The sequence below is a fragment of the Fringilla coelebs genome (genome assembly GCF_963513975.1).
Source record: "Fringilla coelebs genome assembly, chromosome: 9".
In the NCBI taxonomy this organism is placed as follows: domain Eukaryota; kingdom Metazoa; phylum Chordata; class Aves; order Passeriformes; family Fringillidae; genus Fringilla; species Fringilla coelebs.
In genome coordinates, this window is record NC_140067.1 from 9,122,481 (window position 1) to 9,138,982 (window position 16,502).

Consider the following 16,502-nt stretch of genomic DNA (forward strand, 5'->3'; position numbering starts at 1 on the left):
AGGTATTTCAATCTAAGAGCAAAGAAACTTATCAAGTCTGAATTCTGAAATGTTTTTGATCTTCCTTAAAAATAAGGAACTTCTGTTTACAGCTACGGCCCTGATGTTGTAAAATATATGCAGTCTTCAAAACCCAAACCTCAGGTGATCTGGGGATGTGTGTGCCAAGAATACATCTTTGTGCTGTGGAAGGGATTTCTGCACCTGCCTGAGGCAGCAGGACTGCAGTTACAAGCCTCTCATCGAGGCACACCAGCAATCCTCACGCACAAGATAAAGAGCCACAGTCCCACATGAGGTCCATTCCAAGAAGGTGGATGTCCCCATCCCCACCCTTTGGTGAGGGTTTTCTGACCAGCACCCTGCAAACCTGCAAAGCCCCCTGGATTCAGTGCAATGGAGCAGACCTGCCCAGAACACTGCCCACCCAGCCTCACTCATACACCCAAACAAGCCCTAGCTCTAAATATAGGTCTGCCCTCATCCATTGCAACAGCTTGTACAAAAAAGGCTTTAAATAAAGGCAGGCAGCCCTCCAGGACATTTGCTGAATGCCTATGTATAATATATTCTTGTTACTTACCACAGTTATTGATGAAAGGCTTGTTTCCTAGAATAGCCTTTTTATGTAAATAAATTAATATATTCTTAAATTATATCACAGATGTCCATAAAATCCTAATTATATAAAACTCATAACATTGTAATTACACACTGATCAAGTAATTATGTAGTGTGCTTAAAGACTATTTTGGAGCAACATTAGGTTTCCCATTTTGTTTTACTTAAATAAGACAGCAAGGGTCTGGTCACCATCACATCCACAAATGGTGACCAGATTTTGTACAGGCTAGGAAAAAATTCTATTAAAGTATTCTGAAAAGCTATAAAAAAATTAATAGCTATTTCCAATAGACTTCATTAAAGCTAGAATTTCCAGAGGAAAACATTTCTATAAAAATAACCTCCGCCATACATCCCTATAAGAACATGTTCCACAACTGGCATGAATTCATGAAATTGAAATAGCACGAGAAAATGCCCCTTGAATGATCCAGCTGTAGCCAACTCTTCCCTTGGTTTGTGAGGAAATTGAAGCAAATTTCCACTGAGACTTCACCTCAGCTGCAGCACTCAGAGATGCCAGAAAAACAGCACCTGGACACTTTCATCCTTTTTACCACAAACAAATTAAACTGTTTCTAGAATTACTGAAAATGTCTTATATCTCACTGAGGGTGTTACACAGAATGTAACAGTTTCTGGAATGGGGGTAATTGCACTCTCCTTTAATCTCACGGTTCATCACTTCCAAGTTAGAACAATCAATTCATGACATCTCTTAAGCAACCTGAGAGCAAAAAATGCTGTAAATTCATATTTTGATTAAATTAAAGGACAAATATGGGTGCACAAAGATTTGCCAGCTCATAAAGAGGACCAGCTGTGAAACATGGCCTCATTTTCTTCTTCAGTAATTTGACTTTCCTGTTACCCCCAGAAGAGTGCAAGCCAGATCCCAAAGACAAAAAACAGAACTTGTTTCATTCTGGACATAATTGTCTTGTCTTCCTAAAGATGCATGACCTTAATTCCAACACACATTTCCATCAACTATAGCAGTCTTGTTCCACCTGTTATCAATTTGGTTTTATTGTAATCAGACCACATTTCCTTTTACTCTTTTGCAAGGTTTACATGATTTTCATTTGTTCAAAGGTTATGTATAAAATATTTTCAATCTTAATTAGATTAATTCTTTCAGAAGCCATGAACTTCCATGCCATCTGTCTTGACATCAGATGCACCAACATTTGTTCATCTGTCGACGTAAAATTATCAATGGCACCACGAAATATAGGGAAGAAGGGAAAATCTGTGCAGATTCTCGCAAATGCGATATACCAAAGGTAAAAAGTGAGGAAGGTTTAATGGGAAGGCACAAGTTTTTCTTGTTACATTTTCCAGCAGTTCCCTGCACAGCCATGGAAATGAATCACTGCCTGGCTAAGCTGAGGTGCTAAGCTGAGCAGATCAATGACAGTGGGAACTTGCCAAGATGAACCTTTGCTCTAAGCAAGCAGGAATGGCTGTCACTGGCACCGTAACCAAGTAAACAAAACTACAACAAAGAAAGACAGGATAAAACTGGATCAAGAGCTGCACAGGTGAAAGCAACAATGACAAAAATAAAAACTTATTATAGTCGACCTAAGCTCTCACGCCGAACCACGTATCTGTGAATCATCAACCTTTCAGTATTTAAAGAGCAGATGGCTGGAAGGTCCCCATATGTGAAAAACATTATTATCAAGGAGTCCATAGTAACAGTGGAATAAAGCTTGCTGTTAAGACTTTTATATGAACTGTTCTTAAAGAGTAAATTATTCGCTGACCCATGTCAGAACTCTGAAAATTGAAGGTTTCTCAGAGGAAGAAAAAGCAGTAAGTACCAAAAAGGTTTTTGAAAATAATCAATAAGCATCAGATCTCATCTCCAAAAAGAACAGTTCTCAGCTGACTTTAACAATAATCCAATCTGGATATTTAATTGCCACTTACCAGTCTGTTAATTAGCCCTAAGGCTAAACAGCATTTAATCGAGTTTAATCACCCTTGTTTAAAGGAACATTACCCAATACCAGCCTTTAAACAATAAAAATTCATTTAAATTTAGATTGATGGCCATGACATTGAAATGTTAGGGGACTGTTCTGTAGTTGCTGCCCTTCACTTCCCCCAAGTGCTGCCAAAGTGAGCACCTTATTAAGAATTGTCACCGAGTGCTGCCCAACATGCAGGGAAAGCAGCAGACACTGGGCAAGCCACTCCCCATGGCCATGCACAGTGAGGACAGACACATGCAGCATCCCTTTCCTCTGCTGACAACCTGATTTCCACTCAACAGATGTCATGTACATTACTCTGCATTAGAGGGGCAGAAGCCTAAAATAGTTCAACTTCACATTTTCTGGTTAGTCCTACCAGAGCTGGCCAGCAAGACCAACCTCCCTCTGAAATAACATCTAGATTCAGGGGCTATTGCATTACCACCTGATGAGTAACTGAAATTTGACCAGCCACATCCACCCTGCAGCATGTGAACTTTAAAACCAGCCCTCTGGTGCTGTGTTGGCTCAAGTTTTAAGTAGGTACCACTGAGCTCCAGTTTCATAACCACACAGGCAAAGATCTCCAGCGTGTGTGAGCCTTTGCCTGGGACCGTCCCCCTGAGAGCTGGTGACATTTCCCCTGAGAAGAAGAAGCTGAAGGTTTCCACTGGGGTGGCTGATGGCTGTGCTTGTCCTGCACAAGCACAGTGAGGAACAAGAGCTAATCCTGAAGGGAAAATATATCAGTTGAGCTGTTAAGTGCTTTAATGTAAACTGAGCTGGTTTGGGCTATTTTTGCTTTAGAAACTCTTGTATCCTTCACTCAAGCCTGCTAACAACAGGCTTGATTCTACTCCTTATCCTTTGTGTACCCTGTGCTTGGAGACTTTAGCCTGCCAGCCTCTGTAAGAAAGCAGAGTGGATTTCCAGGGAATAGAAGAGGGTGCAGCATTTAGCACAGACCCACTACTTAGACAGGCTGCTTGACTTTTAAGTTGGTTTTCCTGACACCAGAAATGCCTGTGAGGGCTCCTCTGCTACAAGGTACAAGGTGCACAAGGTACCACCAGGAACAGGCATGCACACACCACCAGACAGGTTTCCACTCCTAAATCCAATTTATCTTTTTCCCTACATAGGGCCTACATGCAAACTACAAAAAATTTATCCCAATAGGCAACATCAACTTGAACACTAAAAGGCTGGAAGTAAGCTGTGAGTAGGAAGCTGTTTCCTTCTGTTAGATGTTATTCTCTTGAACTGCAGAACTGTTAAGTTCATAGATGGTTATGCCAACACCAAACTGTTAAAAATTCCTGGCTGATACCTCTCCTTACCTCCACTGAAAAGGATGGCTGTAGCACGGACTAGATGGATTGCTCTGGGCTTGTGAGTTCAGGTAAAATACTAGAGGAGAAGTGACAAGTGCACAGTCAGCACTAAATGGGAATTTAAGATGCTGCAGACCTGGAGCAGATGTAGGAGAGAACATGTGCTGATGAACATCATTTCCTCGGCAGTGGGAGAACAAAGGAGAGGAGATTCTGACAAGGTACCACAGTAGAAAAAAAAAATCAGGGTCAATATCACATCCTCTGTTTCAATAAAGAAAAAAAATAATTTCAAAATACAAGTTATATCTTCTAAACAAATGCAATAAACTAAGTGATCAAAAGTCATTCCTTTCCATCATCATCCAAACCAAAATGTATTTTTTAGTCAATTTAATATCTATTCAATGTGATTTTTCCACTACAAAAATCCTCCAGTCTGGAATTACTCAAATCCTTTCTTGCAGTGACTTCCAGGCTTTCTGGAATACACACCATTGTCAATCTCTAATATAAAGTGCTTAATTGAGAAAAATTCACAAATTAATAATGGCACCATCAGCAAACATAGACCATTTCTATCACTGCCTTCACAATTTGGGAGCCATGGTTCCATGCCACAGCTGTGCCAATAACTGAAACACACAACTGTGAAAATATGAATGACACAAACCATTAACTAGAAAACAACATTTAGCAGTGGCAGTTGTTTTAGAGCAACAACTAATTAAGCCTGAAAGCAGCACTGCAAAATGGCTTTATTCTAGTTTTAGCAGTGGGGAAACTGAGGCATGAAGAGGTTTAGTGACATGTCCACAGCACATCCACGGTAGCATCAGGACTGCAGCTGAGGGGGCTGGTGCCCAGCTCTGTGCTCAGCTCTGGGAACTATCCTGCTTCTGCAGGCTCAGCAGCCAAGGCACATTTGTATTCACACAGGGCACAGAAAAGGTCTCAAAGTAGCTGCTTTTCAAAAAGCTGCAAACAGACTTGTACATAAACACAGAGCAGAGATTCTAACACCTACTTTAGTGAACTATACACGATGAGATGTCCTTCACTAGAAATAAAGTAAAAGTTAACTTACAATTATTGGTATTACACAGTGTGCTTGTGTGTTAGAATACAAATTAGTGCCAGTGTATTCTTATACCTGTAACTTTGATTTTTGACTGAGGGCTGGAAAAAAAAGTTTCTATTTACCATATTTAAACATAAAAATGAGCAAAATGGAAATTTGAGGCATGCTTCAGTTTTGGTTAGAATTCAGATATTTTACACTTAGGGTCCTGAAGTCAAGCATGTTTGTCCATGTTCCTAGCTTTAAATTTCCTGGTGAATCCAAATACTTATCAGTAAAGCAGCCTTTATATACTGGAAATCCTCCCCACCAGCAATCTCTGCTTAAACAGCTGATGAGCTTTACAGTCTGCAGACAGAAAAGGTTAAGCCTGCCTCTTACCCTGCTCCTCCCTCCACTGACTACACCATAGATTCTTTTCACCTCCTCTACTTACAAACAACATATTAAATGTACAATTTCCTTAATTTTACCTAATAGAAATAATAAATACAATTACAATCATAAATAGCAGTTTCCATTAGTAGATTTCAAAGTACTTATAAAGGGAAAGCATTTAAAAAGGAAATGCTTGTTGAAATTCCATTTGTAGAAATATATGTGGCAATGTGGCAATGTAGCTAAGACTTCTTGCTTCAAATCTAGAAGTTTTCAAAAGCATTCTTAATTCTAGAAAACAGCAAAGGTAACAAAGGTTTCTGAAGATTTTAGCACTGTAACAGCTTTCTGACAGATTATTAAAAGTGCTTTTTAAATCTGAAGAATGATCAAACTAGAAAGGCAGAGTTACAAACATTTAGTTTGACTACACTAATGCTTGGGACAAAATTTAACCACAATGTATCCCCGTTAAAAACATTGAAACATTGCTTTTTTTGGCTATACTTCATGGCTAATACTCCACAAAAGTAAAATGCTAAAGCTTCCAAAACGAAATTTCATGTACAGCCAAAGAAGCATGACAGATAAAGAAAGTTCTAACAAATCAAAGCAATGTCTATTGGCCACAGAAAATTCTGGCCGTTTTTTTCCTCTTCATAGCTTCAATTTGAAATGATTAAGTGCAATTTCTTTTTCACAACAGTCCTTACTGGATCCGCAGAGATGGGGCTCCGAGCCTCTGTTTCCTCCGCTTCATCATTGTGCTGATACACTGATATGCCTCTTCCCAGCGTAAGAGGCTTAGGGCTGGGGAGGAGAGGCCACTGTTATCGCTCCAACGCAGAGCACAGAACAATCAGTGCAATTCCGAGCTCTTCGTACACCCCCGGTGTCACAGACACCTCGGGAGTTCAGTCATGGTCCAGATTAATCACACAGCTCATGTCAAAAACCTAATTCTTTATGAAAAAAAAAAATTCAGATTAAAAAAAAAATCTTCTGCGAGCCTGTTCACACCATCCGGCGAAAGGAAGCGGAGCGGAGCAGAAGGAAAGGAAGGAGCCCAGGACACAGAGGGGACATCTGAGCTGTCACACCGCCAGCAGCACGGTCCTGCCACGCTCCGGCCGAGCCGCCGCACATCAGCCACCCGATTCACCAACTCCGGGGCTGCCAGGAGCAGGAGCAGCCTTCCCCAGCGAACCCAAGGAAAGGCTCGGCACAGCGAAAGGGTCCTGGCAGGGCTCTGGGAGCAGCCCGGACAGCCGCAGGGCGATGGAGCGAGCAGCGCTCGCACCCGGCAGAGCCCGCAGCGGGCGCGGGCAGCAGCTGCGCCCGGCCGGCGGGACACGTGAACCAGCCCCGCTCCGAAATCAATGCCCTCAACTACAGCAGCCTCAAACACCTTCCCGAAACTCCCAAGCTGCGTTCCAGGCGGAGACTTGATGGATTCCAGCACCCAGAACAGGGCAGCGGCGCTGGCAGCAGCCCTGGAGCCGGATGGCGCAGGGGAGGAAGGGGAACACCTTCGCCAGGAGGAAATGTTCCCTTAACGCTGCTGCTCGCAAACAGCGACTTCAGCCAGCTCAGAATCAATCCTGTGCTATTAATAAAACTGCTCCCAAATGATGCCAAATATTTTTGAAATGTGTATTTGTAAGAATGTTACTTTCCTCAGAAAAGATTCCATATATATATGTTTGATAGGTTTTAGAGTGCTAAAAGTTGTATTTAGTCCGCCACTCACAAGTACTCATCAACCAAGTCAAATTCCAGGTGACAGCTCTGATCTTCAGACCTTCCCCTAATTCTGATCGCAGCCCCAAACTACAAAATCCCAATCTCTCAGAATGAGGAAAACAGAGTGCCAGGCTGAGGAGGAAGGGCCGGGATGGCTGTTCCTTACACAGCCAAAGCCCTCTGACCCCACACTGTGCCTCTGGAGCCAGACAGCACAGCAAGCAACAAAAAGTACAAATTTGGTATGCTACAAATAATTCTATTGTACTTATTAAATGAGAGCCTGGATTAAGTAGTGGAAACTTGACAATAAAAACTGCACAAAATACTTTTTCCAGTTTTAAATCCTTGATGAAAACCCCCATAAATTCTTTGTCTCTGAGATTACAGTCTATACATAACACTAAAGTACTCCTGATTCACCAAATCACTTCTTTTAAAGAAACAATGCTTTCAAATAATATTTAAAGTCTAATACAGAAATAGCAGCACTGCTGTGGAGCTCCACAAGAATAATTCAGCACGTTCCACCTCCAGAACCAGCCCCATGGATCAGCTTAAGAGCAGCCGGTTATTTTTGACCTACTGCTTGTGAGCTGCTTGTATGTGCTCAGAGAAGGATGGGGTGGTCAGAAGAGTGCACCTTTCTCTCCCCATCTATATAAAGCACCACAAGCAGAATGCACTGACTGCAGGCATTATTTCTTACTTTATTTCTACATCCAAATCAGAACAGAGTGCAAAAGCAGCAAAATTCCCTACTCCTTTTCAGAACCATTTTTCATCCACTTCCTGCACTTTGGCTTTCCCACTCCTGGGACAGTGGCACTCGCTCCTGGCAGGGAAATGGCATCGATCCATCACCAGCAGAAACACTCACCCGCCAAGACGAGCAGAAACTGAATTATATACTCCATTTCTCTGCAGACACAGAGGAAATTCCCACAGCACCTGAGCATGGCAGCACGAAGACATAAACCACTAAAGGCCAGAAATTTTCTTTCCTGCCATCAAACTTCTTATTGTTTCCAAAGTCTAAACATTCAAAAAAATACAAGCAGTTCAGCACATCCCTCCAGAGAAATTCCTTGGTGTGTTTGTGTGTTATGTTACTGTCAAGAAGCTAGGGGCAAGTTTAACAAATTATGATGGAGACTTGTTTAATGAAACCCCCTCAGAAATGTCTAGGGCAGCAGAAACTAAGAATCTTCAGAGGTTTAAAGTAAAATGGTAATGGAGAGAAGGAGGGAGAGAATGAGAGGAAACAAGTCCCACAGGGGACATAAGCTGCCTTAAAAAGTGATTAGAAGGAATAAAGACCACCATAAAAGGCTTGCACACGTCTTCAACAAACACTTTTATGTTGCTTACCATATTTCAGAGATAGACATAAAAACTTCAGGCAAATACTACTCTTTACCAGCACCAATCACCATCCAAACAACAATGTGTAATATTTGGTTCATATAAATGTGTATTTTTACTGGATATATTCTGGGCTAAAACTATTTTTTCACATTTTTTATGCCTCCAGTTTCTTTTTCCATTTGTATACAGCCTTTTAAAGTATATTTTATACAGATGGTTGATAGCAGGAAATAATTAACAAAAAAAACTTACAGCTGAAGTTAGAAACCGGTTTAGCAAATTTAGTTTGCTGAGGAAATTACTCTTTTCAAATTTGGATATAATATGGGAAAGCTGTGTTTTCTTTTTAGAAAATTTTACATTTAGCCCAGAAATTACAGCAACCCACACCATGAACCCTGCCTTAGAAACCATGAGAATTTAAAATATAAACCCACATTTTTCATTAAAAAGCCTGCACAGGTCAATAAAGTTCATGCTATAAAGAACTGAATTTATAATTAATTTATTATTATTATTGGGGTGCTGAACAAGAAACCAGATGGCTCAAGGGCAACCCCAACTAGATTTAGTGACTACTGCTCAGCCAAGAAGGCAAAGCAGAAGCAATAGCGAGCTCCAGGCTGGTGCTGGGCATCCTGCAGCCAGGATGAAATGCAGTTTGCAGCCTGATCCTCTGGGTGCTGAACTGCTCTCAGACACATGAGCACACAGAGGTGCTTCACCACGGGATGCTCCTGCTGCCAAGTCCCCACCTTTGTCCCTTCGAGTCTGGAACGTCTCTGCTGTGATTCACGTGCAGGTGCACATCAAAACCATGTGAAAGCTGCAGCCAGCAATACAAAAACCAATCTCTACTGAGAACAGAACAGGATAATGGCTGAAAATAATTAAACCACTTTGACTAATAGGCTGGAGATCAAAGTTGGAGTCTATCACTCCACATCCGCTATTTGAAACTAAAGAAAATATTCATGAATGGTAATTATTTCTTTTGTGAACAAAGCACGGGGAAAAACATAACCAATACATTTATATGCATAATTCATTAAAGGAAAACTTTGAACTCTGATTATTGAACCACACCAGAGACAAAATATAACTACTTACTCCTTTTCTCTAACTATTCATTCTCTTAGCAGCCTACAACTCAGCTGAATATCATCTCCTTTAGTGCATTAAACATAAACCCCCATAGAAACACAAACACTTTAAGCACATTAACAACAAAATGCTATCTAAATTATCAGGCATTCCTCTTAATGTCACCCTGCATACAATTCCCCCATCTGTTTTACATGTCTGCTCACTCTGTGCTGATTATTTCAAAATCAGGATTGCAAGATACCCAAGTGCAAAGCCATTCTCTACAGTGTGCCTGTTTCCTTCTGCTAATATGGAAACAGTCATCAACACTCATCAACAGACTTCCCAGGCTCCATCCCACCATTCATTCTCTTCAGCTCCCACCCAAGTGCTTCTTTAGGTGACAAAAGTTCTCATGTTCTCCTGACAAAAACAGTGAGACATGTAACTCCACTCCTTTTCCTTAGCATGAATAAGCACAGCAGTTCTTGCTGTCCCTGCTTATAATCAGTTCCTGCAATAAACACAGATTACACATACCAACCCAGGAAATAAGAAATATTGAGAGTCACACAAAGAAAAAGTTAGAAGCATTTTCAGGAACAGCTCATCCTTTTCCATTCAGCAATGGCAAATACCCAAGCTGATCCAGGCTAAAACCTTTGTAACTCAACAATCCAGCAAAGCAACCACCAAACCAGTCAGCAGTAGTAGATTTTTTTACAGAATTAAGTGCACCCCAACCTCCAGACTAGCACACAAAAGAATGCTGAGTGGCTGTTTTTTGTATATAATTCAATTGTTACTCAACTGCTACAAAGGCTGGAGGTTGTGAAGAAAATTCATGCACCTCTTGAGGGATTCTGGCTCCAAGCCAGGTACTTCATCCTCCTGTCCATTCCTGCTTCTGCTTCTGTCAGTGATCAAAAGTCAGTGGCTGACAGTCAATGAATCAGGACATGGCTACACCCATAACTATCCCTGCTCATCAGCCACAGCACAACAGCAGCTTTTCAGAATAAATTTTATTTTCAGAATTTATTTTTGAATATGATGTTCACAGTTAAGTTGATTCCAGCAGAGGAAAATCCCCCAGAAGAACTGAGAACTGCCTACAGTTGAAATGCCATTATTTTTGACAAAATAGTTGAACAAATTTATACACAGTATATGTATATTTTTACCTTATATTAAATGCATATATTATAATTATTCCCTTTATATAAATTTCTCTCATTTCTAATTCAAAAACAAAGAGGTTTAGTTTTTTTAATCAAGTAAGCACTCTGGTATTGGAATTTGCAAAATCAAGCAGGTCAACTCCACAGGAGCCTTTTCAGTGAACCTGTACATTTCATAGTACAGCATCAACAGATCTACATCAGCCACAATGCACCACTGACTTCCTGAACAGTTAAAACTTCTCAAACAACAAAATATCATTTGGTTCTGGACTACCCTTGGTACTTGACTTGATATAGAATCTGTAATTCCAGAAACTACAATCAAATAATCAGCTAGACAACACAGGCAACTAAGAAATTTCAATTCTTCATAGATCTTTAGTCTCACTAATAGCAGCAACCTTGTGCTTAAAATTTATGGCCTGGATCTTCTTGACACAGGTTGCTAAATTACTTCACATAGTGACAGCTTAAAAGGCACTCACTTGTGGAAGAAAACTAAAGTGAAGTAATGAAAATTGCAGGAGTTAAGTAATACAGAAATAAAATATTCAGTCATTTGGTTTAGTTACCAGTAACTAAAACATTACACATCTGAAGCACTTCATTTGTATCTCAGATAGCTCAAATGAAAATACATGACTAGTCTTGTGTCATACCCACCTCCATGCTGGAATGAGCTGGAATATCTCTGGCATCCTCAATTTCAATTCCAAAAGTTTTGTGCAAATATTACATTCAACAAAAAACTTTCTGGTAACTCACTGCTCCACTATTTGATCAAAGAACCTTCATAATCTTCAAATGATGAACACCACCTGTCTTAGAAATCTCTCAAATCTCGTTAAGCCATCCTTTGAGGCACACTGGTTAAAAAAAACCCAAAACCAGTCAGTGCTCCATGTTCTTTAAATAACTCCCTGACTGGTTTATCATTGTCATATGAACTAAACAAAAAGGTCCGGTCATGCCCCACTTTTAAAAAAAGACCTTTTGATCCTCTGTATTGTTCAGCCCTGAATCACAAGCTCTACACAGCATTTTCCAAACACTGTTTCTTATACAAAGGGGATAGCTTACACTGAAAGACTGAAAATCATTTCTCATTAGAACCAGAAACCTGAGGAAGAAAGGTTATAAGCTTTTGTGAGCTTCATGTCTGTAGTCCATAAGCTTTGGGAAACAATTTAAAATCATAATGCAATAGCAGGCAGTACAAAAGCTTTCTCTTTTATATAATGCAATCAATAATGCAATTTCTTCCACCATAAATCTGTAAGCATAGCAGAAGCTAAGCTCTTATAATACCATTGAAACACCAAGTTAGTTTGCTGAAATTCTTTAAGCGTCATAATGCATTAAAAAAAATTGCTGTTTGTTTAAATGACAGTTTTAAAAGCCTACTTTTCCTGACATGCTCTACTTTATTGAGACACCTCTATCAGGCTGCCTGCTCCACAAACACCTGACCTGTGTGGCCCAGGAGCTGTGTGCTTAGACTTCTGTCAACAGACTGTTGGGAGAGCAGTGATCAGAGTTGTCCATATCACATAAATAATCAGCAACTCCTCTGGAGTCCCTTCAGCCCCGTCGGAGTGGCAGCACTCAGCACTGCAGCTGCTTTGGTATCAGGAGCAGCTCAAGGTGGTAATTAGAAGTAAGCTTACACTACCACTGCTTTTCCTGCTACACTTAAGGAAATGAATAGAGGCTTCAGTCTCACAGAAATCCAAGCTAGCTCTTTCCAAGCCCATGACAGATTCTTGAAAATGTTTAACAGAGAAAACAGAGCATCTGCCCATCTAAATTACTTCCACAACTGAACAGCTCTATATGTTCAAAACAAACCAAGGGATGAATAAGGAATAATTATACTTACAAGCTTCCTCTTCTGGGGAGACTGAGCTCTTTCTGGAAAAAAAAAATTAAAACCTTAAATTAATTTTACTTTTTATCATATATTACTGATTTATTTATCAATAAATGACTGAAGTGGAATGAATAAAGAGCTGGCCATTTCCCAGCGCATGCTCAGTGTGCAACTGCACAGCTCTGCTGCTGCCCATTCACAATGCACAGTCTGGGCTATGAAAGTTGCTCATTTTGCCTAAACAATCATTGCCTTTGGAGTTAAAAATCATAAGTACTCAACAGAGCAAACATAACTTTGAAATTCAAGCCTGAGCACAGATAAGGCAGTAATTAATTCTGTCCTACATACCTCATCAGCATCAGACCGAACCACTTCCAGAGGTGTGGAACATAGTGTGCCTGCAGCTGCTGCACTATGGTCTCACACTCTCACCAAAAGGAAGAATTGATGCCATAGACGGGATTTGGGGGGTGATTTGGGGTTGGTTTTTTGGGGTTTTTTTGACATACACATTAGTTGTGTTATGTATTGTCATAAAAAAATCGAGGCCAAACACAACTTCCAGTTCTCAGCAGCATTTCGCCTTTCAGCAGCACAAGCAAAGGCAGACGCTGGATTTTTCCGTTTTTATTGCAGACGACAGCCCGGGGGCATCCCCAGGCGGGGCATTGCTGGACACGGCACATCCCTTGGCACTGTCCCCCACCGTGGGCACTGTCTCTCCTGGCACTGCCCAGGCTGGACACGGCGCATCCCTCGGCACTGCCCACCCCCAAACACTGTCCCCCTTCCCCCGGCACTGTCCCTATCCCAGCATTGCCCCCCTCCCCCCGGCACTGTCCCCTCCCCCGGCTCCGCAATCCCCGGCCCCGCCCGGCTGCGGGGGCTGCGCTCCCGCCGGACACCGCCAGGTGGCAGCCGCGGCCGCCGGCCCGGCCCCGATTCTGGGCATTTTCTCCTCAAAACATCGGCACGGGCCGGGCGCATCCCCGGCTGCTTCGCTCCGGCTGAGCCCAGCGAGCACCAGCACAGCCAATACCAACTGGATGTCAGAGTACTGATCTACGGGATGTGTTTCTCATCCCCTCTAAGAAAAAAAAAAATAAAAAATCAGTGTTTTCACTGAATATTGAAAAAAAAATCAATAGGAAAAAAATATCAAATCCATAACACTGGTAAGGCAATCTCTTTTCCATCTTTAGCCACAGTGTTTGTGCTGACTGACATGACTAACAATGCTATTGACAGGCAGTGACTGGTCTGATCAGTAACACATTGGATTCAGCTTGAAGTTTTCCAAAGATATCAAAAAGTTACAGCCACTAATAACAAATAAATAAATATATAACTCTTACATGCCATTATTCTTTTCAAGTATTAGTTCTCCATAATTTGAAATTTCATTACACTTTAACAGTGCCGAGCAAATTCCATGTGTGAATTATCTCAAGGCTGACAGCTTACAGCATGGAGAAATAAATTCCTGTCGTCAGACAAACTTGTCAAGATTTAATCAAAACACTTCAAGTGCGTAAGATAATAAATCATTAGCATCTATAACAGGTTGTGTGGTTTATATTCTAAAAAAGGTATTTCTTCCACTCTCATTTGTTAGAAAGAATTCGTTTCCAACTGCGAAGCCTATGTAGCAAGGACAGCTTTTTGCTACTGCAAATGAATAAAAAACTAGATAAGATATAGGTATTATATGTTATTCTGCTTCTTTGGATAGTGTGTTACCTAGACATGCATATACATCTCTTTCATCATATGAGCAGCTGTATTTAATTTATGCTTTTTAAAGAAGATGGCACCTCTTGGCAGAAAGCACTTTTTCTATTCAAATGACGTATTTCTGTTGATTCCAACACAGTAAGCCCCAGAAATTTTTAGAATGTATATATAAAGCTCTGGAATTTCATAGTACTGGATGAAAAAGCAAAACAGTGACCTTTAAATCTAACTACCTTCCAGCTTTTGAACTTCTAGGGTTCATTTTTACAAGCTTTGCTCTAGTCATTAGAGCTGAAAAGTCATTTAAAGAGAGAACACTCCCTTGCAGCAGCACAGCTCTGGTAATTGTGACTTGTAATTACCAGAGATACATCACAAGAAACACGGCCCAGGAACAGGAATGGACAAATCCTTTCCTTTACAGAACACTTGCTTTGCTCAAACAGTATGACCTTTAATACTTCCTATAATGTAAGAAATTCAGGATAAAATCCATGCAAGGTTAGGAGGAGTAGGAGGAGGACTGCCTGAGGCTTTGTTCCTGAAAACATCCCTTGGAAACTGAGTTCCCAAATAAGGATGGAACAAAGTCCTGGCAGATGACATCTCAATGCAATTGAAATATTATCCTATCCATGCAGGAATTGTCTTCATTCTGCACCGCCACCTTGACAAACACAGTGCAGCTGTGGAATCAATAGGCAGCAGTTCACATTTAATACCACTGTGGTCTTGACAACAAAGAGCACAATCAAAACAATCAATTTTTATACCTGTTGTTCCACTATGCCTCAGTTCGTGTTAGCCTTAAAATCCCCTTTACAAACCCTAACAGCCACACAGCCCACCACCTCCTGGCCTCTGCAGCACTGGCCCTGTCCTCTGGGGAAATGACAATGCACTCTCCCAGCTCTCTGCCCTTCTCTGCCTCTCCAGAGCTGGTAACAGCCCCTACAATCCCCCCAAACAGGCCATGAGCAGTGGGGCCAAGGCAAAAGCACCAGAGCTGGACATTACCCAACCACGAGCAGCGTAAGGAGATTTGCTTTCCCAGATCACCAGGGAGTTTTGTGTGTGTGAAGTTACATCCCAGAGAGAAAACGCCTGGCCATGGAAAGAAGGAGGGAGCAGACTGCAGACAACTGCTGAACTATTTCCTGTTTGAGGATGCCCACTGCCAGGAGAACACTGCACATCTCCGGGGGATCAAGGGGACAATGAAAATGCCTCCCACAGATGGGGATACACTCACAGGGTTGAGACTCAGCTGGGTCTTAAGAGAGCTCAACACTTCAATGTGTGCAATGGAACCAACAGAGAGTTTGTATCTTATAATGACAGGGTGGTTTCAAACAGTACAAAAGCAGTGGATTCAACAATTATTGAAAATGTAAGGGAAAAGTCCAACAGCATTCCACAAGCACCCTATAAAGGTTAAAGTCTACTCAGAATCATATCATTTATAGCAGAGATTAAATGTTTTAGTTAGTAAATTATGAGGTAGGTGGTATGATTTAACTGGTTTCCACTCACACCACAAAGGAGTTTGGCATTACGTATCCATGTATCCTGAAAAAATAAATCACATTTTAAGAGGTGAGATAACTAATAAAAGAGTGCTGAGCTGTGACTCCTTGGTCTGAAACACTATTTAAAGGGAGCAGCTGTAATCCTTTCAATATGCTAGTTTATCCTGCAGGACATTTTTCATTAAAGACCACCCTTCTGATGAGAACAACACAGGAACCTGCAAGATTCCAAACTGCCCCTCCCAAGAGCACATCTGCCTCCCTGAGCACTTGTGCTGCCAGTAGCTATATTTATATTACCATTATTACTCCAGCCAGCCTCCATGCCACCTGCTCTCTAGGTCAACAATATAACCCTCAAAACAGAGGCTTACATTTATATTTGATTTATATGAAGTGCTAAATAGCATAAGAACACTATAAAATATTGGTGCACATTATTCACAAAGAATTTTCAGAAGTGGAAATAAAGAACTACTTTCACAGATCCTAAAAAATAAGGAGCGTATTAAATCTTGCAGTACCCAAATGACAAGAACAGACTGTTCTGAAAGTTAATTTTTTTGTACCAGTTCCACATTTC

General features: G+C 41.1%; 1 protein-coding gene across 4 annotated transcripts in view; it reads right to left on the bottom strand.

The window, feature by feature from the left end:
• The window catches only part of MAST2 (microtubule associated serine/threonine kinase 2), a gene marked incomplete at its 5' end in the record, with an annotated part of 183,327 nt that overhangs the window by 92,927 nt on the left and 73,898 nt on the right, over positions 1-16,502 (bottom strand). For 3 of the 4 annotated variants that reach the window (XM_084211459.1, XM_084211458.1, XM_084211461.1), the window contains one exon: positions 12,663-12,694. In XM_084211459.1, the coding sequence (XP_084067585.1) occupies positions 12,663-12,694 (32 nt within the window). Of the gene's footprint in view, positions 1-3,949; positions 4,404-12,662; positions 12,695-16,502 lie in introns of those variants that run through there. The other variant, XM_084211460.1, reaches the window with a different exon arrangement.